Source organism: Papilio polytes, unplaced genomic scaffold (genome assembly GCF_000836215.1).
Source record: "Papilio polytes unplaced genomic scaffold, Ppol_1.0 DF821122.1, whole genome shotgun sequence".
Classification (NCBI taxonomy): domain Eukaryota; kingdom Metazoa; phylum Arthropoda; class Insecta; order Lepidoptera; family Papilionidae; genus Papilio; species Papilio polytes.
In genome coordinates, this window is record NW_013528082.1 from 1 (window position 1) to 27,621 (window position 27,621).

Here is a 27,621-nt window from a genome sequence, read left to right on the forward strand (position 1 = left end):
CCCCACACCTCCAGAGCCCCGGACGGGGGAAAGTAACCGTCCAACACCTTACAAAATGGATTAATTAAAAATTAAAAAGTAGAAAAAAATCAAATTAGATTATTCCGATGAATAAAATGACGACAGAAGATATAGATGACATAGATCTGATTCTGGATGATCGAGAATTGGCGGAATTTGTAGAAGTTAAAAGTAAGTATCTTTAAAATTTCAAATTATGACCATAAAACATTTATTGAAATTTTTTATTTGATATTTCTGGTGGCTTGTGGTTTGCATATCTACAATGTCAAGTGATTTCACTGCAGATTAAATAATCTACCGGAGTTTAGATATTTATCTGCTCTAGTCAGTCTAAACATATCCTATGTGGGAAAACATTATTTCCCATTTGTTTAGAAGTTTGCTACTACTGTCACACATGCAGTATCTTGAATTTGCAATTCATACACGTGTTTTCGAGAAAAAAAATATTACCCTCTGTCCATGTGGAATTAAAAAAAAAACAATAGTAAGTAGCCTGTGTTCTTAAAGATTTTTCATGTGTATGCCAAATTTCATCGAGATTCGTTCAGCAGTTTACGCCATGAAATCTAACATCCATCTAAGCTTTCACATTTATATTAGTAAAATGTTTCCCTATTTATAGAAAATAAGAAATATGTAATCGGCGACGTTGACCAATCGGCACTAGAGGACGACTGGGAGGACAAGGTTCCTGATACGTCGGATTACGAAAAATCTGGAAAATCTAACTGCTATAGATCGAAATAATCAGTACTTTTATATATTCTGGATAGGACAAATTATTTTTAGGATACATGAGCAATAGAAAATAGTAAAAAACATGTTTTTTTTATCAAATAATGTTTGTAAATGACCAGTGTTGCAATATTTTTGAAAATTACATTGAGTTCTTATTGAAATACATAGAGATCTGTAGCTCAGGAGTTTAAGCACTTGTAATCTACAGGAATCAGGTTCGAACACTGTCATATTCCAAGTGATTTTAGAATTTCACTTGTACATAATCCGACATTGTAACGGTGAAGGAAAACAATGATATCTGCACATATCAGCAAAGAAAATCAAAGAAATGTTAACCAATCCACAGTATGCCAGCTTGGTTGACTATGGTCTTAGTCACCCTTGGGGTGGGCTCTAATCCCCTCAGAAGTAATAAGATAGAAATAAAAAAAACAACCAATTTTATTAAATCATTTAATATCAAAAATTTACATCTAAAACATTAACACAATAAAGGAATTTTAATATCACATGTAAGACCAGCTTCTAAATCAGTCGAAGGCAGCAAATAGACATTTAAAACAATGATTTCAAACAAAATCTTATAACAATTTCAAACCCTGGCTATTTAATATTACGTAAAAACAGGTTTTAACCAAAACAAGGGGTTTTTTCAAGATCATTTTTAACTGGTGATAGTTTCTATTGAAATGGGTTTTGTGCTCGAAAAAATTGGTTAAAGTAAATCCTGAGATTCATACTAATTTAAGAGTTCCCGATAAAGAAATAAGAAATTGTACATTACTCTCAAGAGGAAAATAACTACCCAAAAATTGATTAAGGGTTAAAAAGTGTAAACATGTAAACTTATTAATAAAAATCTATATAAAACGCCTACATGACAGAGGGAACTTAAAGATAGAATATTTCCCCTTCCTGTGTACTTCAAAAAATTCACTTTCTCTTCTCAACCTTGCAAAGGTGGAAAGAAAAATGATAAAATTAGGCCTCCCGTGAAATACATTGAATACTTAGTGTTTAAAGGTTACTAAGTGATTTCCTTATAGCTTACAATAGTCTAGTATTAAGTAGAGTAAGTAATTTAGTAACTTGTCTGAAGAGAATTAGTTAATCAGATCAGTTTTAAGCTTAATACGGTACTCAACTAAATTACAAGCCTATTGTAAAACAGCATTAGATATACATATTGTCTATAATATTTATTACTTAAGATTTTACATAAATGCTACAGCCTTACAAATAAACACGATATAAAGTTAGGAAATATTTAGGAATTAAATGAGTATAAGCAAATATTAGTACAAATTTTCTTTATGCTTCGTTTGAATAGTTTAAAGGAATCGTTAAACTTTACAAGGCATCTATTTCTAAGACTGTTAGATTACAAATCCAAAGTAATTTATAGTGATATTCTATTTTCACGGATTACAAAAAGTAGATTCTCAAATTACTAAATTTTTATAGTTTTTTCACATGCAATCTTATTTTACTTTCTTAATTTGATTTTAATTACATTTACTATTATTTCTTACTATTTAAAAGTTGAAATTGCGATTATCAGCCCCGGAACCGAATTGGAACTCCTCATCCGTCTGTTGGGGCTGTGCCACCTGGTCCTCCTGGTCCATGAAGTAGTTGTCCAGGATGAAGCAGCATTTCTTGAATATCTGAAATATGCAAACATATTATTAAAGAAAATTGTAAAAGGTCATATGAAACAAAGCCTGAGGAAGCTTCACTTGCATACCAGTTACTGGTATGTTCGTTTACACATGTCAGTAAAATATCAGCAAAATTATATGTAAACCTTCTCTAAAAGTTCGAAACTCTAAGAAGTCCAACTTAAATGCACATAGCTGTCACAAAATAATATGTGCTAGCTAGAGAACACTAACTTGCACATTAACATATGACAGTAACTGGTATGCAAGTTAGCTACTTCAATGTGTATTCTCATAGTCCTGTGAAATCGACCCTACTTTTTTAGAGATTATTTAAACGCAAAGTTCATCATCATCACCAGCTCACTATATATCCACACTAAGGGGCTCGGAGCCTGCCCTGAGTTAGGGTGACTAGGCCATAGTCAACCACGCTGGCCAAGTGCGGGTTGATTTTAAACATATTTTTGAATTTCTTCACCGATATGTGCAGGCATCACGATGTTTTCCTTCACCGTAAAAACGTCGGGTATATTATGTACATTTAAATTAGAAAATCACATTGGTAGATGGCGGGATTCGCACCCAAGACTACAAGATTACAAGTCAAGTGCATAAACCTCTGAGCCACCGACGCTCTCATTAACATAAGGTAATAATGTGCACGTAAATGTATGTAAATGTAAAATAATAATGTGCACATTTTTTTTATATTATAGTCAAATACCTGTTCGTTTTCATGTTCTTGCAACGCCTCGATACGATCTAATGCTCCGATCTCTTCCAGCTGCAGGCAGAGTCGCTCTATCTGACCGAACTTGGCCGCAGTCTACAGATAATACAGTTTGTTAACTAATATATAATTATTAGTAATTATTGCTAGTAATCATTATATATTTTTCATATATCAACAAAGGCTGGCAGCGCCACCCTCCGTAGAGTCGGAAATTTAAAAAAAACAACCAAAATATGTATATCACGGAAGATTCAAATAAAAAACTCTACAAGCCTAAAAAAGTAAATAGTTTTTTTAAAACGTTTCTAAAAGCCTAATTGTACTCCTATACTATAATAAAGCGTAAACACACAATTCTTTGTTGTCTAAGATGTCAGCAATTACAGCATATTTTTGAATAATTCCTTATTTAATAAAAAGCCCTACACTTACGTCACGCTTTAGGCTATATATTTCCACGCGATTAAACTTAGGGGGTAAATATTTTGGGTAAAAACTCTAATGTAGGAAAGAGACCATAAGTTGCTGCCAACATCAAGGAAGCAAGGTCATTTTCACATTTGCAATTGATAATTTTTCAAATGTGAACAATAAAATGAAATATTTGTAATTCTATGCGGATGAAGTCGCATGAGAACAGCTAGTTATAAATAAAGTAGTCGCCCGCGACTTCGTACGCGTGTAATTAAAAATTGTAAAAACATAGCCTATGTTACTCAGCGATAACATAGCATTAAAAGTTTGGAATTTCTGAAATCTGTCCATTAGTTTTTGAGTTATTTCAATACATACACAAATACAAATCTTTCCTCTTTATAATATTACTAAGTACCTGTAAGAAGTGCGTAAGTCCGTCCAGCACGACAGTGACAGCGCGCTGGTCTGGTGAAGCCAGCAGCGCGCAGAACGGCTCCAGGAAGCCCACACCCACCAGCGCGTCCAGCTGCGCAGGGGAACCCCCCAGGCACAGATTCGTCACCGCCCACGCCGCCTCCTTCTGACATCTATACATTTATACAAAAAACTAGTACAAATCTGCGTGGAATGAAAAAAAAAGTAATCTGTTCTCCCAGATTATCTTCTACGGCTGCCTTTCATCGAGATTGCAGCAGTCTATGCTAAAAAGTCCAAAAAATTTATATGTTTTCGGAATATTTTTGAGGTTCGCCATAGTAATACTTCTATTATCAGTCTTCAGCCGTTATTATGGGGTAGGGGAGACCGATTTTGTTGTTTTTATATTATAAGGTAGCAAACGAGCAAGCGGCCACCTGATATCGCCTTAATGGCGAAACAACCGCTGCTCAAAGACATTCGCAATCGCAGATGCATTGCCTATACTTAATCGAAGGAGGAGTAAACACACATAATTAGAATATTTCCTATGCGTCTCCTAAATCGTCAAATCCATGTTCCCTTTTCATTCATTTCTTATTAGAAAAGGGGACTAAAGGGCTCTAAAGGTATACTCACTTGACATCATCACAGGAGAGGACGTGCATGAGGTGTGAGAGGATGCCCTTGTCGACGGCGCGCTGGATCTGCTGCTGGGTGCCGGCCAGCACGTTGCTGACGGCCCAGGCCGCCTCCTTCATCAGCGAGGGCTTCCCGCAGCGCAGCAGCCCGGCCAAGTAGTCCAGCGCGCCCGCGTCCAGGCAGCGGTCCGTCTGCGGGGAGGTCTGGTTAGTACCACTACCCTAAATACTGTATGTACAGGTGCGGAAATACGCGATGTACCCTTTTTTATACGAGACTAACTGTTGCTTGCGACTTCGTCCGCGTAAAAATGAATCAGTGATAACGTGTTTTTTATCTATGAAAGTATTTTTGAAATCGGCCCAGTAGTTTTTGATATATGTCAATGCATACAAATCTTTTCACTTCATATTTTTTTATAACAAAGGGGGTAGGTAAGCAGCGGTAAAACCGAGATGTTCATCGACGCCCATGGTTGTCTGCAATACCAGAACAGCAGATGCGTTGCAGGTGATATGCTCATATCTCGACAGACCATTCCTTACGTATGAAACAGCCTTGTACATTGTGTAATTCCCTTCTTATTAATACAATAGGCAATATGCATATGACGCCAAATTGGACCAAACTTTGATTAAGCATTCTTTATTACTATAAAAAATACCTGTAAAGATATTTTTTAATATTTTGGTGTGATTTAGTGATTTAGTGGCGAAAATCAATCATTAAAAGGTGTCTTTTTTTTTAATTCCCTCGCTAAGTTCTAAAACGCAAAGCTATTGGTCGAAGCAAGTGGCATCTACTATGGCTTATTTTTAGTCGCACGAAAATGGTTGTAATTTTATTTTATTATTTTAGCTCAATAGTTGAATATTATCGAGTCAATTTTTCTGGTTATTTTATAACAAGTAGAATATTTAAAAAAAAAAACATGAAAATTCCTTATTTTGGTAAGTACCTGTTCGTCGGAGCCGGTGAGCATGTTGCCGAGCGCGCGCAGGGCGGGCGTGCGCACGGCGGGCGAGGCGTGCTGGGCGCGCCAGCAGCTGCGGCGTGCTCTGCACCGCCTCGATGCGCTCGTTGGGCCCGTCCGTTAGGTACGACAGCGCCCAGCACGCGTCCGCTAGTTATACAATCAGTGGCTAAAGTATCGAAATTCTTAACAAAAGAAACAATTCATCATCATCATCTCCAATGACTTATCCTACTCCCGTAGGGTCGGCGCACCGGGTTTTCGTCCTCCAAAGCACTCTATCATCCGTCAAAGAAAGAATTCGACATATGTAGTGTATACCGTAGACAATCATACTTCGTACTATATAATGTAAGCTGCCGCCAATGGTAAAGAATTAAAAATAACAAAAGTAGTCTGTGTTCTTCCAGTCTATGGTCTTTTTTTATATCAAATTTCATGGTTCCGTTCAGCCTGTACTGTATCCATCCAGCCATATAAACTTTAATATTAGTAAGAAATAACAGTTTGAATGGTTGGATCATCACCATCATCATCACCAGCTCACTATATGTCCCCACCGAGGGGCTCGGAGCCTACCCTAATGTTAGGGTGACTAGGCCATAGTCAACCACGCTGGCCAAGTGCGGGTTGGTTGACTTCACACATATCTTTGAATTTCTTCGCGGATATGTGCAGGTTGCATCACGATGTTTTCCTTCACCGTAAGAACGTCGGGTAAATTATGTACATATGAAAATTCGAAAAATCGAAAATCACATTGGTACATGGCGGCGGGATTCGAACCCAAGACCTGTAGATTACAAGTCAAGTGCTTAAACCACTGAGCCACCGACTGGATAGATAGACGTATTTCTCTGTATCTCCGAAACAACTCAAAACAATATCATGGCAACAAAATAACATTTGTTGTGTTTGAAACCATCATGTTAAAATACTTACCGAGTACATCTTGATCCGATATTTCTAGAAGATTCGACATGTATGTGAGTGCTGGAGCAACATACTCAAACTTTACCAATGGATTCTTATTTCTGGAACAAATTTCAATTTTTAACGGTTTGGTTGGAACAATTGTTGAATCTGACCGTGTTTCCTCGTAAAAATGAGTAATTTCAACATTTTGTACACATTGAGATGATTTATTACAATAACCAATAGAAGGTAGCTTTTAAATTAGCACGAAAAAACTTAAGTAATACAATCTTTAAATTATTATCCCTTTATTTGCACATCTCACTATTACCAATTGGTAAAATGGTAAATGGTAAAATAAAACGCAAAGTTTGCCGTTTGCAAGCAACAAGAGGAAATTTCTATAGGTAGCACACCGCAGATTTCCACAACTGTACTTTTCCCTGTACTTATTTGTACCTGCAGAAGTTACTGTAAGTCCAGACGGCAGTCCTGAGCTGCGAGGGCGGAGTGGTGGGGTTGAGGAGCGGCAGCAGGGTGGGCAGCGCGCCGGCGGACAGCACGAGGTCGCGCGTGGCGGCGCCGTCGCCCGCGATGTTGCCCAGCGCCCACGCGCTCTGCTCGCCCACAGTGCCCCCCCGCGCTAGCAAGCCTACTAATTTAGGGATCGCACCACCCTGGGAATAATTACAACAAATTTTTAACCCTTCATATTGTAATTTTTTAATTATTAAATGCACAATTAAGGGAAAAACATAGAAAAAAAAGATTCTTTCAAAATAGACTATTTTTATTGGGTATGGAAGAATAGACTGATTTATAAATACATCATTTAAGGGAATTAAAACAACCAAAAACCTTTCAAATACCAAATCTTTACAAATCACCTCAATAGTGAAGTAAAGAATAAAACTTGAAATAGATTAAGAAAAGAAAATAACAATGACTCTACTCAGACCTTCTATAAGGAAAGAAAAGGGGAAATGGATTTGTCAGAGGAAGGGAAGCATAGAAGGAAATACCTTCCTGTGCATCTATAGATTGAAGATAAACAACACATTAACAAAACACACAGGCGTCGTTGACCACCTTGGTGTTCACGCCACTCGTTTACCCGCTTTTTTGTAAAAAAAAAAACATGTAATTTTGGATATCTATGCACGATCCAGTCATTTGACAAATTCATGTGGCTGGTAACTACTTTGCTATGATATAGAATATTCTAGAACTATGTACTTACATCAACCACAGCCATAGTCTGCTCGTGAGTGCCTGATGCAATGTTGGTGAGTGCCCAGGCCGCTTCAAACTGCAAATCTTGACTGTGAAAGGGGTAATTAGAAATGTAATAGACCAGTAGTTAAGCTACTAAATTAGTCTGTAGTTTTGAACTAGACAAAGTTGTGAACGAAAATTTAGTTGATTAGTTTAAGAAATCTATCTTTTTTGAGACTGAATTGCCAGTTTTTTTTATATGAGAAGGGGGCAAACTAGCAACGGGAACAAAAAGGTCAACGACGCCTATGGACATCCGCAACACCAGAGGAACTACAGATGCGTTGCCGGCCTTTGAGGAAATTGTATTTTTATATAATTTGCCTTGAAAAGACATTTACAGCTTCACCTGGCTTGAAGTGCCTGAGCTCAGATGGCGCTTAGCATAAATCTCGTTTATGAGTAACTAAACTCAAGGGCTCCTCAGGAACCTTGACACGGGCTGTTACTTCATTATTATTATCGGATTATATTTATTTATTCATGTTTCCTTCCATTCATCATTAAACTGTTTAACATTTTACTGTTGGAGTCACGTTTTTTAGTAAACATTAATTTTGATAAGCCAAAACATCACTTACTTATATACTATACTGGAACCACAAGCAAATTTTTACACAGTTATATATTATAGCTACCAAAATAACTTGGTACTTTACTAAATCTTACTAATATCATAAATGCGAAAGTTTAGATGGATTGATGTATGTTAGAGTTTGTAGCCTAAACAGCTGAATGGATCTTGATGAAATTTGGCATAATTGTGGAGGATAGTCTGGAAGTAAACATAGGCTTCTCACTTTTGTTTTTTTTTAATTCCACACGGACGTGACGTGAATTAAATGTCAATAGTTTACCAGTCATCTCTATCCAGAGCTTCGACCAGTGGTTTGATAACTCCAGCATTAACCATGGTAGTGATCGGTGGGTTCTTCTCCTTGGACAGGATGCGCCGCGCCGCCCGCGCTGATGTTACTTTCACCGCTACATTGCTTGATTTTAGACCTAGGAATAATGTTACAAGTTAAGTCTACTTATTTCTTAAGAGTTGTTCCACCTGTACATAATTATATTGAAATTTATCTATACTATTATAATAAAGTGTAAACACACACTTCTTTGTTGCCTAAGATGTTAGTAATTACAGCATATTTTTGAATAAATCTTTTTTTTAATAAAAAGCCCTACAATTACATCACGCTTTAGGCTATATATTTTCACGCCATTACACTTAGGAGGTAAATATTTTGGAAAAAAGTCCTATTGTGGGAAAGAGACCATAAATTTGCTGCCAACCTCAAGGATGCAATTGTCATTTGTGCATTTGAATTTTGAAATTTCATGCGGATAAAGCCACACTGGAACAGCCATAGAAGATATTGAATATAGAGGTGGTCTACTTTGTTAAAGGCTTGTCTATTTCACTGACAACATCCTGTACGATCTATTGATTACATACATGAATAAAGCATTTAAAAAAAATATATAATGCCTTTATTGATTTTCCCTTTGGGCAGGGGACTGTTGCCCAAACTAGGGTAGTGCCATGTGTGATGGTTCACCACTTACTGGCATAATACAGTAAGGTGCGGTTTACCTATTTATATATTTTGTTTTTACATGCCTTGCCACAATTAGTTAGACCCATAATCCGATCAACCAGTCAATTAAGTTGGTGGGCCTTACATGGTAAAGTGTATTTAATCACAAGTAGCTGAGTACTTTGAATTTTCTAATACCTTGTACAATCTCCTCCGGAGTGGGTATAGGTGTGTCTGACTGCACATCTTCACTGCCATCAGGTGAGAGAGCTCTACGCTTCAAGAGTTGATCATCCCGAGCTTGCTTCCGTAGGGTGACACTAAGTTCTGCTCTCTTTCGGCGTAATTCCTGAAATACTTAACATTCTAGACTACATAGACTCTAGGTATCTAGGTTCTAGACACTAGTAAAATATCCCTAGAACATATAGTTTGATAAAAATATCATAAAGCGGGTACTTTAAAATTATGTACTATTAATGACTAAAGAATGCATATCTTTTTACACTTAAGTTTTTAATGTCATTTAATGATAGTTATGTACCGAAATTAACTTAGACCAAGTGCAGTTAGTGCAAGTTAAATCTGCAGGCTTTGTCGTAATCCAAAACTTTAGATATGTTTGGACATACGTTCTATATCCTTAAAGTAATTGATTTTATCTTCTCTCATATCTTTAGGATAATTTCAATACAAGTTTGGAATAAACAGAGAAAGGAAATGCGTACAAAAAATACCTCATGTGTTTAAAAGCAAACTCACATTTGTTCCTTGTGCAACATTTTTGTAAGATGTAAGTCTTGACTTGTGGCTTTTATCAGTCATATTAACGAATTAATTGCAAAAACCTTTGCTTATACTACTTCAATTACAAAAAAAAATCCAATCGAAATTTAACCACAAGTTTAAGAACCTTGCAAAAACTTTGTTTCGAATTCAAAACGAAACGAACAAAATTTGAAATCAGTGTTGTCATTTATAAAAATTGTCGGGCTTGTTTTTGTTGCCGAAATATTTTACAATAATGCCGATAATTATGTTAGTAAAAAACAGTTACACTCAAATCGATAACTCTTTTCCAAATAAAATCTAGCATTGATAATCTTAGAAATTAAAAAAATGGAACCGGTTTTAAAACCCTCGCAGTATAATTGAAAAGCAAAGAGTATAGTTTTAGCTCTTTGAAGTTTGACTTTGACATTGACAGTAACAATTGATGGAACGAAACGCGCGCGTTTTGTTACACCATTTAAAAATTAACATGTTTTAAGTATTGTTTTGTGTCTTATTTAAATAAATTTACACAGGATTTAGGCAATTCCACTATTATATAACGTGGCTAAGGGTTAGAACAAGTTTATTGATTAAAAAATAACTTTCTAGAATATATTTTATTTATGTAAGTATTAACTTTTGATTGACCTAATTAAGACTAAATAGGTCTTGAATAATTCGAAGTCGTGATAGATTTTCTTAAAACGTAGACTTGATCCTAGATAGTATGATATTAATTCAGAAAGTCTGGGATTTACATGCTCACAATAAAAATAAAGCCTCAAACGGACGATACCAACGGCTGTTTCAAAAGCTCAGAAGTGACAAATTTTCAAATAAGTTTTAGCTGCTAAAAGCAGACTTTTGTATAGTATTTAAGGCAGACCACGGAAAGCTTATTAGAGTGGATTCATTATTAATCAAACTGCATTGCGACTGCATACTAGCATTGAATTAATGCAGTCGAGTCAGAACATATGAAAAAAATAGAGAGTAAAATAAGAAGTAGGAGGCGCTCTTACGACAGATATTGAGTAGTGGGACGGGCCTACATGCGCAGAGACGTATTACCCTAAATAAATTGCGCATTACACTATAATTAACCTATGATATGACCGACACTTTCATGCGACGACCTCTCATACGAAACGATCGTAAATTAACGTTATTAAAACAAGTTTACAGACTATCATGAACATGTAATTACGCAAAACGTTACGCCGCTGGGCGTGACATCACAAATCAGTCCGGTCGGGTTGAAGATAACATGTCGATTGTCTGTCCCTGTCTAATGGAGGCGATAGAAGGAGAGGCGACGAGAGAGCAGGCTGGCGTTGATCGTATTCTGTCGAGGGTGTCGCCATTTTCGTTTTGACGAATATTGACAGCACGGCAGACAGACAGTGGCGCGGTCGTCGACGCAGCGTCTGCTCGACTATTTTTATTTTGATTGTGATTCACATAGTGAACTGATTACATTTACTTACACGTAGTGTAACGCTTGTAGTTAATCAATTGTTAACTGCACATTATTTCGTGACAAGTGATCGACGATACATGAGAGACTTCGATTTTTGGTGCTAACCTCTTTTTTTACTTAGTGTTTTTTAAGAGAACTGCAAGACTGTGATCGATATGTGCAAGATGTATTACAGATGACTCTGCAATATATTTCGTGCTTCGTTGCTTCTCTGGTAAGTACAGAACATAATTCTATGATGGAATAATAACAAAACTATGTTGGATACAAAAAGAGATGAAGATAAAGGATTTCTGCGTAAATTTGGAGCAGTATTGTGTGCGGTTGTGTATTAAATGCACTATTTATTGTAAGGAATGGATTGTTTTTCTTTGTTGCGGTAGCTCCAGTTTGTTTACGAACTGTCACGGGCAGTACACGGCCTAAGATATATTGCCTGGGTTGGCGACTATGCGTGGTGGGAATGCGCAAGGAAATGCTTACCTTATGTTGTTCGCAGTAAAGTTGAGAATCGAGTTTTCAAGCTGGCGATAACAGCCCGTGGAATTAATTTATCACACGCCGCGCTTGACAAGTTGAAAACATAAATTCGACCTTGGCGCTCCACGTGGTTCGAAGTCGTTGAGCTTTCTTTTTTTATGATATTTGAAATGTCAACGAAAAAGTGTTGCGTTTTTTTTTCGTTTGCAAATAATACTTGTTTAATATCTCACGACGTTTATTACGTGTTTTGTTTCATTTAAAGTTCATTTGAAAAGAACGATATTTAAAAAAAATCGGAGATGTAAAATTTTTATTTTCTGAACAATTAATGGTATAAAATATAATGTGCAGACCATTTTATTAAAATGCTGTAAAACATTTTTTTTTCATATGAGTTTCTCATTTAACAATATTATATTTTGTACAGAAAAAAAATTTGGATAATGATATTTCTATTCTATTAATTATTAATCTATAATTATTATTTACTTTTATACTAACAGCTTGTTCAGGCTGAAATATTTGTTTCAGCTTAAATTTAGCTCTAAGCTTCCCAGATCATCCCCGGGGTTGACTTATAGCAAATGCCACAATGCCTTCAATCTGTCTTTTTGTTTAATATCATTATTACATAATTATTTATTAGGGTGTAAACATATTAATGTATAGGAATAAGTGTGTATAGAGTATGCTTATAAGAAAATATTTTTGTACTGGTATTTCAACACTGAAAATTCACAATAAGGTAATTGAAGGCACTAACTTCTCTTGGGGGGTAGTTTACTGTTTATATTCATGAAACAGAAGGATTTTCATTATTCTTTACATTGTTTATCTCTTTAGCAATGTTTGATGAGTCTTCTAAAATTATTGATGAAAATATCTAGTGCATTCATACAAGATGTGGTTTTGAGATCTATTTAAACTTTTTTCTTTAGGGGTTTTTTCATGTTATTCATAATTATTAGTGACCTGTTTCCAGTGTGATCATGGGCCATTTTCAATGTCTTAAATCATGCAGATATATTACTGCATCTAAAAAAATCCACTGTCTTTTTTAAATTATTAGTCCAAATAGAAAAAAAATTTTTTTTTTTGGGTTTAGCCTTCTTAATGTACTGCAGTACAGTCTATCTTCCTTTTCTTATCTTTATTCTTGAATCTCCCTAGACAGATCTACTAAAAACGAGCAACATTATTGCAGTTCATTTGTTTATTGCGAAAATGTGACGTCGCATTTGCTAGCTTGTTTTATAAAAGTAGTAATCATCATGTAGATGTTTAATCCTTTGCCTGCTATTAAAAAAAATCGCACATCCCGTGAAAGCTATGAGCTACTTGTAATGTTGAAAGCGAATCGTCTACAGTTAGCATTATAAAAACGATTGCGTCAACGGAATCGTTTATAAGGCCCGATGTATGGGCGGCGCGTTGCTTAATGGACAAAAATTATATGTATCGATACTTTATAGGTAACGTAATCGATGTGTTTTTAAACTGAATAGTTTAATGTCGTAATGCGACTGGGTTTCCACTGGCGACATACTTTTATAAAAACATTCAACGTCCTTCTCATTCTCGGAAGACGGAGACAATGTTTTAATCCAAGTCTTCCAGAATTTCCGTAGATATTTAATAACACGACAAACTCGAAAAACTTATGCAGGATTTATAAAGTAAACTTTTTGCCCAATTGGTAAACGTTACGTGGGTATGTGAGATATTTTCTAAGAATGAATGTCACTCCCAGTAGCAGAGTTTGAAAAGTGCGAACATTCGTAACTACGGGTGTCATATGGGTAGCAAGTTGTATCGCTATTTAATTAATAGTTGCTTGTTTTAGTTATCCTGTTACTATCGAAGTTTGATAAAGAAATATTCATATATTGGATAATGAACATTGTTGTGGGGGTGCGGAGTTGGCAGACGCGGTGCAAAGTTTTACACAATAGACCGCTGCCCGATCTCTACATTGTTCAGTCGCCCTTACACCCCCATCAAGATGAACAAACTTTAGTCATGCTATTTTACTCCATCTCCATTCTCTCTCTCTCTCTCTCCATCTCCTCCAACTCCATTATTGACATAAGAAATTTGATGTTTTTAAAGGTTTCTACCTATCTGTATGTTTCACTGTATGTGCCTTGGCATTGCAATGTCTTATCGCACCGTAAATTAAGATATTTAAGAAGTAAATCTAGCCTATACGGAGCTCACCTATACCTATTGTAGGCTTTTTGTTTTTATTTCTGATATGCATTATGTTAATAAATAAATGCGAAGTGATATTTTTTGAAGACCGAATTAATTTTAGCAGATCAGGTAGTTATTAAATCAGTCCTTTTACCCATTAAAAATGAAATTAAAACGATTAGATTTTACTTCAGTATTCTTAAAATTTCTATCAAAACAGATTACTTAATAATTTACGTGATTGTTATTCAAGAAATTAACGAAGTTCAATTACTTATCATGGCGGAATTAAGACCGGAAGCGACAAGCAAGATAAAACAAGGTATGTCGATAATGCATACCAAGGTAGCCACATAAAGATACACATTATCGTGTAATATTATATCGAGAGACATTAACATGTCCGCGTTCTTATTGAAAATTACAAATACATTTTTGTAAGGGAGGGGGACATCTTCGTTAGTAGAAACCGTCGCATCGGTTAATAGGTTTTTTTACATCTTTCATTTGATTCTTTACCTGAAACACGTTATATAAATTGGTTCTTTTTACAGAATCTGTGAAATCTTCCTTGAAAATTTGCGGTAGAATCCAGTTGAATCGAAAAAAAATCCGCATCTATCTGCGCTTCAAAACAGTTTGCATTGGAAATTTTATAGTTGGCAACACTAAATGGTCCCATCGAAATTCTATCCAGCGCTCAGGAACGTCTGCCACGATCGATAGCGGCCCCGAAGTTGACAATACAGTGCTTTGTTTTATTTTGACATATAAAGCTTGAACCACTACTTTACTGTGCTTAAAGTCCCAATTTCATTCGTAATCAGTTTCTACTAAATAAACGATCGAAGATTACGAATTTTGGTATATCACATTGATACTGAATTCTAGGATTTGCTTAAAAAAGAATGCACACAGATAATTTTAAAGAAGAGACCTGATGAGAAATAAATTTGGTTTATGACATCTCGATCACTAGGCGAAACAGATGTAAAAGCGTCTTCACTTCGGTCGAGCCGGCACATTTGTACAATATTTTGGTTACAATACAATAACTATCTAAAAAGGTTGAATGGCAAATCTTAATGCTTTTAGGCGTTATGTGTCAACGAACCTAAGTCGTTTAGCAAACCACAGGTGTATGAATGGATCAATTGATAAATAAACTACGCACATACAAATAGAAAATGCGAAGTCACGTATTAAATATTTTTATAGAAATATAGTTTATGGTTTAGCTGAAGGCACAAATAAACCAATATTAAGTACATTCACATGAAGATGAATATATGAGAGATGGTTTATCGATTATATCGAGTTTTTAAGATAGTTAACTGCAGTTAATTTCTAAAAAAAGCATTTAATAAATTCCTAGAATACAAAAGCCAAGCTTTTGTCACAGACGCAGAAAACTAAATCGAGAATTTTTACACAGCTCTGTTGCGAAAAAAGCACTTTGACAGCGAAAAAGGCGGGAACAGAGACCATTATAGACAAGTGACGCCTCGGCCGGCGATATAATTGGCGCGCGGGAGTTATGGACAGATTTTAATAACGCCACACCGCAAGTTATGGTCTGTCTTATTTATTTTTAGAAAAGCAAACACAATCTTCATGACTTTTTTTTAAATCTTTTGAAATCCGAATCGTCTAAGGATAATATGAAAAAATAGCCGTATTACGATACAATATTTTTTAAAAACTTCGCCAAAGTTATGAATACTGTATTTATGATATTGTCCATATCGCGATTCTGAGTGTGGTAGTGTCAATTGTCGAAATAAATGTAATATTAAAATTTACTTGAAAAATATTTGCATCAACTTCATTATGTGGAATCGTAAAATTACTTTCTGTGATGTCTAAAATATAAAATTCAGTCCGTTTTTCCAACGGTGAGACATGAAATTTTTTTCTAATTTCAAGTTTGCACGCTTAAAAAGTTAAAGTTGAATTTTGAATAGGACTTTGTAGTCTAGTGTAGATCATTATTAAGATGCGACGGACGGCCATTGTGGTTACAGAGTGACTAATGAAAAAGACCTTTGTCCAGACGTCACTGGACCGAGTCAAAGGCAAACAGAAAAGAAAATGACCAAATGTTGCATCATTAAAACGGACCACGCAAACTTGCGACAATCGAAACTTTTTTGCTCCCTGTATAAACTACGAGTTTGTATGAACTGGGATTGAAGTACACTTGAAGTGGTTTTCTTTTTAAGATGGCGGATAGAAATATTGGATTCTTTATTATGAGGTACCAGTTATTCTCTAGTGTACGGCAATAAAAAGGTAAATAAGGATACAAAGAAATAAATTAAAACACCTAAGTAATTCGCATTATTAAGTATATTATTTTAAGCTTTATATGTTACAAGAATGGTAATGCGCAGCATGGGATAAATTCCAATATTTGGTTTTGTCACAATCGGAGATGCAAGGTGAAAAGTTAACTCGTCTATTATTTGCTTGTATTCAAACAGTTAAAACATTTGTACAAATTTAGAACCTCCTCCTTTTTGAAGTCGGTTAAAAGTAGGGTAGAGGTAAGTAAGTTATCAATAATAAGAACTTTTGGCAACTACCGGTTTAAGCAAGAAATCGACCTGGATGCCTTTTGTAAAGACATTTATATGTCACATATCGGCTATCCTACAACAGGTAATTATTAAATTATTTTTATTTTAAGATAGGATTGCTGTATCTGTCTATTCTGATTAGATTAAAAGTGTTCGGTTTATTATTAGAAGATTTTTTAAAGCTAGTCTTCGTAGTATTAGATATTAACCTTTTTAAGTCCACTAGACATATTAAAAATTAAAACAACATCGGCAACGTGGGTTGAATATAAAAGATTGCAAACGGCAGAAAACACGGAGGCTGTTTTTTCCCTCCGTCACCGGAAGCGACGGCTCGCAGTTCCGAATTCAAATTTGAAATTGGATCGCAAGGGATGCTGACTCGACGCTCTGAGGGTAGAGTTTGAGTTTTGAAATGTTTTTGTTTTCTTTTGCGGACGATTTGACTTCGCCTTTCAAGCTTTGCACCAAGCGATAGCTTCGTAAATGTTTTAAAAGACAATAAAAATAATTGAATTTTGCTTATATTTTTTTAAGTAAGAACGAGATCTTAAGAATGAAATGATTTATACCTTACTTGTTAATTTACATAATTTGTATTTTTGGAAACTGGCAATATCCTGTGTAATTTGTACAATTAATATTTCGTCTTATATCTTACTTAGAACAAGTTACTGATTATAACTTAAAGTACAAAAATAAACAACCTAATTTAAGTTATCAGTAAAGCCATAACCGATATCGTCTCAACTATATCAAGTTTATCTTGTCGCTGAGTTAAATAAACTTGCCAAGTTACTGACTCTCACTTAAGTTATAGTTTTTCTTTGAAGACAATTTATCACATCCTCGGATTCTATAAGTATTTTACATTTTCTTTTGACTCATAAAAAATATTATAGATATTTTTCAAAAATGTGTTTTTCCGTCATTTTTTGAATGGCTATTAGCGCAATTTCCAATAGCATTATTAATTTTAAGGCGAAATATACTTTTTGTTGTTTATTTGAACATTGATTAAAAAATTGTATAAAACGCGATATGGTAAGATAAAGGCTGTCTGATCCATGAATAAGTCGTATTTTCATATCATTCTTATGAACCTCTGAGAACATTACCGACGCTTGCAAAAATATGGATAATGAATTTTAATATAAGGATCTAAACGTGCACATGAAGGGAAATATACATACCATTAATTTAAATTAAAAAAAAAACGGCAAGAAAATATCACACTTGTAATAAAAAATGCAAAAATAATGTCCGTATGAAAAAATCGCATTGATTTTGAGTGTGTTCAAAGATCCCATTTTGCTGATTTATTTATTTAAATTTAGAATTCAGAGTGTTGTTTGTTTTGCCAGTGTTGCCACAGTCTTGGTTATCCATAATATTTGTGAATATAGTAAGAAATGTTAAGACAGTAGAGTCGATCTGTTATTCCGCAGGCGGGCCGAGGCGGCGGCGGGCGGCGTGCAGCGCAACTCAATATTTGAACACATGTGCTGTTGGGGAGGCAAGCGAAAATGTTATTTTTATGCGACCTACATGGAAATGTCGATGCTACCCTTTGCTAGGGATGAGCCGGTGTATCGATAACGCATCTATCAAGAGACTTCGATATTTTTTAATCTTTATACCACTTTTCATACTATTAATATATCCTAAAGTAAATCAAATTAAGAACTAATGATATGAAACATCAACGAAAAATCATAATTTGTTAACAATTAACATATTTAATTTTTTTAATTAACATAATAAGAACCTGTAACCTTCATCAACGTGACAAAATATATCAAGTTTGGCAAAACAATTATATCAAGAATTTGATATAATAATCATAAAAATATATTATGAATCTGTCGACTGTCGATGTTTTCGCATCTCTTCGCCAAAAATTACCCTTTCCACGCCTCGTCCGATCGCCCCCGCGCTCCCGCCCGCCGCTAGCGAAGTGAAACAAGAATTTGTTTCTTAATACGATCCTTCTCTATTATTTAACGAATATTACCATAAATTTTGGAAGGGTTACCGAACGAAAACACCGATTTGTATATCTATGCTTTTTCTATGTGAACTCTGCGTTGCCAGTGTTTATTTCATTTAAATTTATAACTTTAGTACTGTTTTATTCATATTGATGATAGAGAGATAAATAACATGAAAATAGTAGTGTAATAGATGACTTTAGAATTTAAAAAAAAAACATCTATCTTTGATTTGAAGAAAAAAAGAACCACTTGGCTAAATCATTTTCATACAAAAAGTACCAACAAACAGGTAATCGACTGAAGATTTAATCATAAATCTATAAGTGAATACTGAAGGTAGTTGCAAAACTCGTAACATGCGCAAATCAAATCTCAGTTGCGAGGGAGTGGTATGCGACTTAAAATATAATCTCGCCCGAGGGAAATGCGCGCGGGTAATCAACTTGCGTTGCTCAATTTGTACGTCTTTACACGTTGACGGGTTACGTGTTCCTGCGGATGTACAAGCAAAGGATTTAGCAGAATAATGTAAAATTAAAAATGATAGACAGGTTTGTAATCACAGGAAATGAAAGCCAAAGTCGAAGCTAAGACAGTTTTCTGCGCGTCTTTTATGCAACATTAATATTTCCTTCTAGCTTTATTTTAATTTGAAAGCCTAGCCCATATTCTGCGAAATCGACATTGAAAGCCACGGGATGTACTGCAATTAAACATTATGTTAGAGTTCTGAGTTACATTCTAGATAAATAAATGAATAGACATCTTAATCTCTGACCCAATCAATTAAGATTATTTCAGTTATAGCTGATTTTTCATGTTCCCTATTCTCTTAATAATTATTCCGGCGCTATATCAACAAGATTAACATCGTCTGAGCTTTTCAATCCTTTGCTCTGCGTCAAAACAACATCGTAAATCGTCCACGCGGAGTAGCGTCAACAGCAAAACTTTTCGTCTTTTGTATACAGTTGGAAAAATAGTTTTTTTTTTCACCATAGGATAAAATAGCCGTAGTACAAACTAGTTTGGATAACAATTGTTAAGTTATAAAGCAATTCTATATAAAATTGCGAATATAACGGTATTTTCTAGTTTAATTCAATCTTAACAGTTTTTTTGACATATTTTTTTCAGTAGTCGGAGATATAAGTTAGAAGTATTGTAAAAAGTCGAAAAATAATAGTAAAATTATAAATGAGAATGTTTAGATGGATGGATGTTATATTTTCTGACCTAAACGGCCAAACTAATCTTGATGAAATTTGGCATAGATGTAGTATATAATCTGGAAGAACACATAGGCTACTTACTTTTTAATTCCACGCGGACGGAGTCGCGGGCCAAAGCTAGTAATAGTATATTTTTTGACGTAAGTCATATATTCGTTTCATATTCAAGATAGCTTATCAGCACTTGGTATATGAACATTAAAATAGATGTTTTAAAAACTTTGACCATTCTAATTTTATAAAAATGGTTTAACAACGCTCGAGGGCGGCATTGAATGCGGGACCCGCGGCGCCGAGGTCAACTTCTAACGTATTATTAAGTTCACATAATGAATAAATTAAAAAATCATTAAATGTATAATTTTTGTATTAAATTTTAACTAACTATTAAGCACTAGTAAAACCCTGCGATATCTCTCGCATAGAATGCTCTTTCAATGTAGAAGGGAATGTCGATAAATAGATGAAATTACTAATTACTTTACGCCTGTCTTCTATGTGGTCGTGGTATTACACCGGGCGAGCCGGCCCATTCGTGCGTTACTCTTACTTATAAAAGTGCCCTAGACTGGCGAGTTAACACTTAACGTATTAAAAAGGAAATTGACACGCTAGCTGTTGCTCGCGACTTCGTTCGCAGGAAATTAAATATTAAACATAGCCTATGTTACTCACTGATAACGTAGCTTTATAATGGTGAAAGAATTTTTGAAATCGGCCCAGTAGTTTTTGAGTTATTTCAACACCTACAAAAATAGAAATCATTCCTCATTATTGTTATGAATGACCGAAACGTTGCCCTGATGCTGACCTTATGACTAAAGGAAGACAGGCAGATGATTATAAAGGTACTGAAGGTACTGTTTCACTAATAGAAAATTATCAAGAAACAGAATAGTAGAAAATGTAGTTCAAGTGTAATTTTAATTTATACATCTTTACATCTGGTATTACTTTACATAAATAATTATATCATTATATTATAAATTCATATGGTATTAGTGACAGAAAGTGGTTATTAGTTACCTAATCTGTAATTTGTGGTGTTACCAGCGCAAAATAATAACTTCCGCTCGAAAAATAAATGTGAAAATAAATTACATTTTAAATGTAATTACTTTTACGGTGATGTAAGTTGCTTTATTTTCTACAAGAATGGATAAAGTTAAGAATGTGTATATTAGAGGAAGTTTGAAAGTAGCGCCGGTGGTGGAGAAATTGAGAAGCAAAAGGTTTGCGTGGTGTGGACATGTTATGCGACGATAGGGACATAAACCAGAAAGTATTAATAATGAATGTGGATGGCTATAAAGAAAGAGGAAAACAGAAGAAAGTATGGATGAATTGTGTGAAAGAGGATATGCTTAAGAAAGGAGTGGATTCACATGACGGCTGATAGAAATGTATGGAAGAGCAGCACATACTGCCGATCCTCCATTAGGGATAAGGGCAAGTTGATGATAATAATGATGATGTTTCTTTATAAAAAAATTATGATTTTAACATATTAGCTTAATAAATTATTAGCTTACTGTTATTAAAAATACTAGAAAACAAATTAATTCAATGAAAAATGTAAGAGTAGCATATGAAAAATCAACGTAGGTTAACTTTTTTGTATTGTATTTACAACTTAATAAAAATAATCTTTATAGTACACTCGAGAGCTGCTACCAGCACTTCTTGTCTTCATCCATTACTGTACATAAACATGCCTTTACGAATTACGAAGAAAACAAACGTTGAGAGTATTTTCTTGGCATCTCGTTGCGTACGTTTTCGAATGCTAAAGCGATATAAATCATAAAGACTGTGTCACATCAAATGCTATACTAGCATCGCCTTGTCACAATTCTCGTTCAGGACAAGGTTTTTTGTATGAGTAGATGATTGTATACTCTTGATACGAGTAAGATATTGCATGTCATAGTTTAGCTTTAGCGTCGCCTTGTAGTATGAAAGAACCTTGCTGAAAATTATGTGATAGAAAAACCTAAACCGATAATTCAATTGATTACGACCGCCCACGTCATTCAATTACAAAATGCAGTTGATTAAATCTTTGATAATTACGAATACCTAAGTTATAGAATACAAATAGATAAATTATACTCTTGGGTAAACCCAAAAGATTATTATTCCGAGCCTACTTAATACAAACAGACAATCAAATCCTTCCTCTTTACAATAGTACTAGCTGTTCCCATGCGGCTTCATCCGCATGAAATTATGAACATTTTTTATTGTTTACATTTGTCAAGTTATCAATGGCTAATGTCAAACTGACATGACATGTCAAACCTTGGCAATCTTGTTTCCTTAATGTTGGCAGCAACTTATGATCTCTTTCCCACATTAGGGATTTTATCCAAAACATTTACGCCCTAAGTTTAATGACGTGAAAATATATAGCCTAAAACATGACGTAGGGCTTTTTATTAAAAAATAACTATTCAAAAATATTTTGTAATTGCTGACATCTTAGGCAACAAAGAAGTGTGTGTTTACGCTTTATTATAATAGTATAGATATATAGATAATAAATCTCCAACTGGCGTGGTATTGCGTAATGTTGGCAGCAATAATTTAACGTAGGTGCAACATAACAAAAACTTGCCTTACGAAATAAAAACAAACAATAAGCTGTTATGTTTTAACTACCCTTCACCTGAGATTCCCTCGCATTTAGTACGTGACAATGCAACTTGTAAGTGTGAGACTATGTTAATAAGTATTGTTTCCGACGAAAAAAATTAATACAAAGTTGGCCAGAAACAATTGAATGATGATTGAAGTCATAACGAGTCTGTTGGCGATCGTGTTTGGAGAGCGGACTTCCAAACTGGATGTTAAGCAAACATTGTTGGTCGTAATTAACACAATTTTACACCTTTTAAAACTTCCATAAGTGAGTTTCGGCGCGCTAATTGGATTTAATTTGTTGCCGTGTGTGGTCGATGAGAGGAAGTCATCGATTTGATGCAAGTTATGAGCGGTTAGCGATTTATGAATTAAATTAAAAATGAAGTATTAGATCCATAAGGTATGGGAAGATAAAAAATTACCGTCATGTTCAAGAACTGTCAGTGATTATTTTTTTGGTGTTTTACATACAAGTTCGTCCTCAGCTACGGATAATATTCTAAAAAATGGTTCAATTAAAATCCACGATGCTTCTTAGCTTGTAGAATCTAGAATTAAAACATATTTAAGTTTGTTTGCACTTGTTTCAACATTGTGACTTCATTGTGCGTTTAACGAGACGTTCACGCTAATTATCTCGTTGTCGAATTGATAACACTAAAAATGGAAATGGTCCAGGCCTCGTAGCCAAATTTTGGCACGTTTTCTCAAACGCATTAGCAACATTTAGAATTCGCCGCCAATTCTATTATGCCCCGAATGTGTCGCCTTTTAGACAATAGACGCTTGAGTCTGCTGATATTTTGTGAATGGTTTTTCACACGTTTCACATCATTACTTCAATCTAGTTCTAGAACAATGGGGAGGGAGTGTTTTTGTAAATTTCCACTGCTGTTGTTTTAACAGAAAATACATATAATGTTTTCTGCTATACATAATGCTTTGCAAATGGAGAAATCACTATTAACATACTATAGGTATAAGTATTAAATAGGTATTGCCCGCTTCCGCTTATAACTTGTACCGCAGTAAACGATGATTCTTATAAATTAACAGAGGGCCGCGATATCATGAGCTAGTTGTGTTATCACGATGGTACGGGTTCGTAAATTTGTTACGTCGATATGTAGGTGTTGGTTGGTGCAATTAGCATGCAATGCCAGCGCCATCCCACCCCGATGTGCTGCATTCAACTGTTTCTTATTACAATTTTACAGTTTCTTTTGACGTAACTCTTAAATAATTGGTTGTACAAATCAGTAATGTAAATGTAGTGGTTTTTATACAGTGTGGCTAGATTAAACCAATTACTAGCTAGCTATAACCCGCGACGTCCGTGGTAAATTTAAAAAATCAAAAAAGTAGCCATGTGTTCTTCCAGACTATCAACTACATCAATAGGTCACCAGTTTAGGCTACAAACTCTATCAAACATTCATCCAAACTTTCGCATTTGTAATATTAGTAAGATTGTACTTTATTAATTTCTTAATTCTTATAGAAATGTTAATTAACCGTAAACATAGCCTCCATGCCATAGATAAAACCAAACCGTCGAAATCCTAGCACAGAGTAAATATGTCATAGATTAACTTCACCCAGTTACGGTAAGTAATGAGGGCGGAAACGATTTAGGTTTTATGCAGGACAAAAGAAGTCTGTTACGAGTCTTTCTGTCTATCGCACGAATAATGACAATCGGAACACTCAATTGACTCTATGAATACGTCACTTTGGCAGCTGTTGAGATTGATTTGGCGCAAAAAAATTCCCGCCGTTGAGAGGCAATGGCAGCCGCGAGTCGCGAGACGCAATGAGGCAAAGGTTCACATCTCCGTGCAGCCGCGTATACGAATCAAACGCTTAGCATAAATCGACGATAAAGGGACTTAGTGCAGAGGTCGCGCGTGAGCTAAATACTGCTCGCCTGTTTTACTGACGAACCGTTGTCATAGTTGAAATAATATTTTTATCTAGATTTAATTTTTTTATCTTAAAAACATAATATAATTTAGAGTTGACAGTGTGTGTCTATAACTGTGATGTAGCTCCTGTATTTTATATTAATAGCTTTCGCCCGCGACTACGTCCGCGTAGAATTAAAAAAACAAAAGCGAGTAGCCTATGTGTTCTTCCAGACTATCCACGTCTATACCAAATTTCACCGAAATCCGTTAATCCATGTCAATCCATGAAAACTTTCGCATTTATATTAGTATGATTAACACGATATTGAAAACTAATGACAGTAAAATAGCAGAGAAAACATTAATGTATTGCTTCAAATGCTGCTTGAATTGAAAAACAAAACAATATCGTAATTGTCTCCTAGCAGATTCGAGCATCAGTTTATTTAACCAATATAAAAGCCTAATCACCACTCGAAAACTACTCGTCGACGAAAATGAATTTCGCTCTCGCAAAACAGACGTCCGTTCAGAAATTGAACTAATTGCGAAGGCAACGTAGCACGTCGAGAGTTTTCGAACGTACCGACCGAAAGAACGATGGCGTCCAATGAATTTTTTTTTTGTTTTAATTATCGTATTCCCTGCATTTAAGAGCGCTTTTAATTCGAGTGCGCTCGAATTTAGTGAGGGGAAGATAAAAAAGCAAATGAATCCGTCGATTTTATTTTGAATACGTTAAAGGATTCTCGTGAATGTGTTTTAGATTCGAATGTACATTTGCTTTCAATTTGTACGTTTTTAATCAAAATTCATTAATTCTTTAAATAGCAATTAATTATACAAAGTCGTCATAAGTGGTGTTAAATATATGTAAAGTGTTTATAGATATGTTTAAGAGACTGCCGAGACGAGTAGGACATTCACCTAGACGCCCACACAGGACAACAGAATAAACTACGACTGTCATAGATTATAAAAAGTGACTAACTTTTTCCCGCGACGTCCGTTCTTTCAAGATATGTTCTACGTACTAGGATACGTAATAACAAACACCCAATATTTAAAATACCTACCGTATGTCAGTTTAAGACCACTATTCATATTGTAGGTATCTCAAACTATTGGCACGCGCGATTATTATTGATTAATTGTATTATGATATATTCATATTTTACTTAATCTGTATTCTATTACATCTACGTAACGTGTCAATGTCGTATTAAAATATTACATCCTGTAATTGTTTCTTAGTTGATACACTGTCTAGAGTTTTATTTTTTTTGTCATAGGTAAATAGATATTTAAGAATTATTATTTTTGATATATATAACGACTTGTATAATTTGTTGGCGATTTTTTTTAAAATTTTATCTATACTATTATAGTAAAGTGTAAACACACACTTCTTTGTTGCCTAAGATGTAGCAATTACAGCATATTTTTGAATAATTCTTTTTTTTAATAAAAAGCCTTACACTAACATCATGCTTTAGGCTATATATTTTCACGCCATTAAACTTAAGGGGTAAATATTTTGGATAAAAACCTTAATGTGGGAAAGAGACCATAAATTGCTGCCAACAACGAGAAAGTAAGATTGTCAAGGTTTGTAATGTCATGTCATTTTGACATTTGCTATTGATAATTTGACAAATGTAAACAATAAAATAAAATTCTCATAACTTCATGCGGATGAAGCCGCACGGGAACAGCTTGTTTAAGGATAACCTTGTCTTTGCACCTTCTGAGCTATAATCTGTCCTTGTTTTAAATTTCATTCAGATTTATTACCAGCTAAATACTAAAACATATCTCAAATACTATGCTTCGTCCCGCTTACAATCTAATAGAAGGAAAAGGAATTTAGAACCGTGGTCTTATCATTTAAAACGCCGTTACTTTAAATGGCGTTTCAATATTCGGCCGTTAGTCATTCCGAAGTTATAAGGTAACAAACAGTATTAGTATTAGCGCTACTAGCCCTAGCCGAGATTACTACGACGTCCTTAGCACTTTAGTGTAAACAAGATTATGTGAGACTATGCGTTTTTTTCATAGCGCCTTTCTGTCAAGTGCCCTGGGCGTTTACCCAACCTCGCCTTACCCTAACGCTTGCCCCGGCTGTATAGCCAATTTTTTCTCAGCCAGTAAATATTAAATTTCATTAGTAATAGACTAACAATATTTATAAATAGGTAACCCTGTACACAGTTTTGAATCTCCCTTATCTATCGGAATATAAATATATCTTCAATAACTCAAACAATAGCTCGGATAAATCGATCGATACTCGTCTATCGACATGTCGCAGCACTAGTTGTATATATGATACCGTGAAAACGTGAACACCGTCCATTTAGGATTTGTCTAGCCAAATAAAATCCAACTAATAGATTTAAAAATAGATCGGATATTTCAACAATTTAAAAAAATGACCATTCATCATAACCAGCTCTATACGTCCTCATTAAGGGGCTCGATGCCTACCCTAAGTTAGTGACTAGGCCTTAGTCAACCACGCTGGCTCACTACGGGTTGGTTGAATTCACACAAATCTTTGAATTTCTTCGCCGTTATGCAGGTTACATCACGATGTTATTCTTCGCCGTAAGAACGTCGGGTAAATAATGTACATATGAAATTCGAAAATCACATTGGTATGGCGGGATTCGAACCCAGGACCTGTATTTTACAAGTCAAGTGCTTAAACCTTAAACTGAGCCACCGCCGCACTTTAATCGTCACATTTTGTGCAGTATTCATAGTGCAACCAACTTCCTTTATAATTTCTAATATGTCTAAGCATAAGCGTCCGGGGACACGATTTACCGGTGACATATAAGTTGGCAATTCGGATGCCGGGGCCCGCGCTTGCCTCCGATCCAGAATATTTACAACGATATGCACGTAGCAAGCGCGTGCCCGTTGTATTGGCGCGAAACGTATACATTGATGAGATATCGATAATGGCAACCCTAAATAAGCGAT

General features: G+C 35.0%; 2 protein-coding genes and 1 long non-coding RNA gene across 4 annotated transcripts in view; 2 read left to right on the forward strand and 1 right to left on the reverse strand.

The window, feature by feature from the left end:
• Positions 1 to 52: 52 nt before the first annotated feature.
• LOC106109597 lies at positions 53 to 848 on the forward strand. Its single transcript, XR_001226021.1, has 2 exons — positions 53 to 192; positions 650 to 848. It is a non-coding gene; the product is annotated as an uncharacterized LOC106109597 (long non-coding RNA).
• Positions 849 to 1,206: 358 nt separating this feature from the next.
• LOC106109624 (importin subunit alpha-1-like) lies at positions 1,207 to 10,290 on the reverse strand. The gene is given in 12 exon segments (XM_013291210.1): positions 1,207 to 2,435; positions 3,157 to 3,258; positions 3,998 to 4,169; positions 4,639 to 4,832; positions 5,600 to 5,675; positions 5,677 to 5,764; positions 6,557 to 6,648; positions 6,989 to 7,206; positions 7,770 to 7,851; positions 8,662 to 8,809; positions 9,544 to 9,694; positions 10,108 to 10,290. Coding segments are annotated over 12 exon segments (1,518 nt in total). The 5' UTR covers positions 10,171 to 10,290; the 3' UTR covers positions 1,207 to 2,303.
• A 1,189-nt stretch (positions 10,291 to 11,479) lies between these two features.
• LOC106109629 (homeobox protein PKNOX2-like) overlaps positions 11,480 to 27,621 on the forward strand; it is a 32,855-nt gene continuing 16,713 nt past the window's right edge. The window contains exon 1 of one of the 2 annotated variants that reach the window (XM_013291215.1): positions 11,480 to 11,813. The gene's annotated coding sequence lies outside the window, so the exon portion shown is untranslated. The remainder of the gene's footprint in view (positions 11,814 to 27,621) is intronic. The other variant, XM_013291214.1, reaches the window with a different exon arrangement.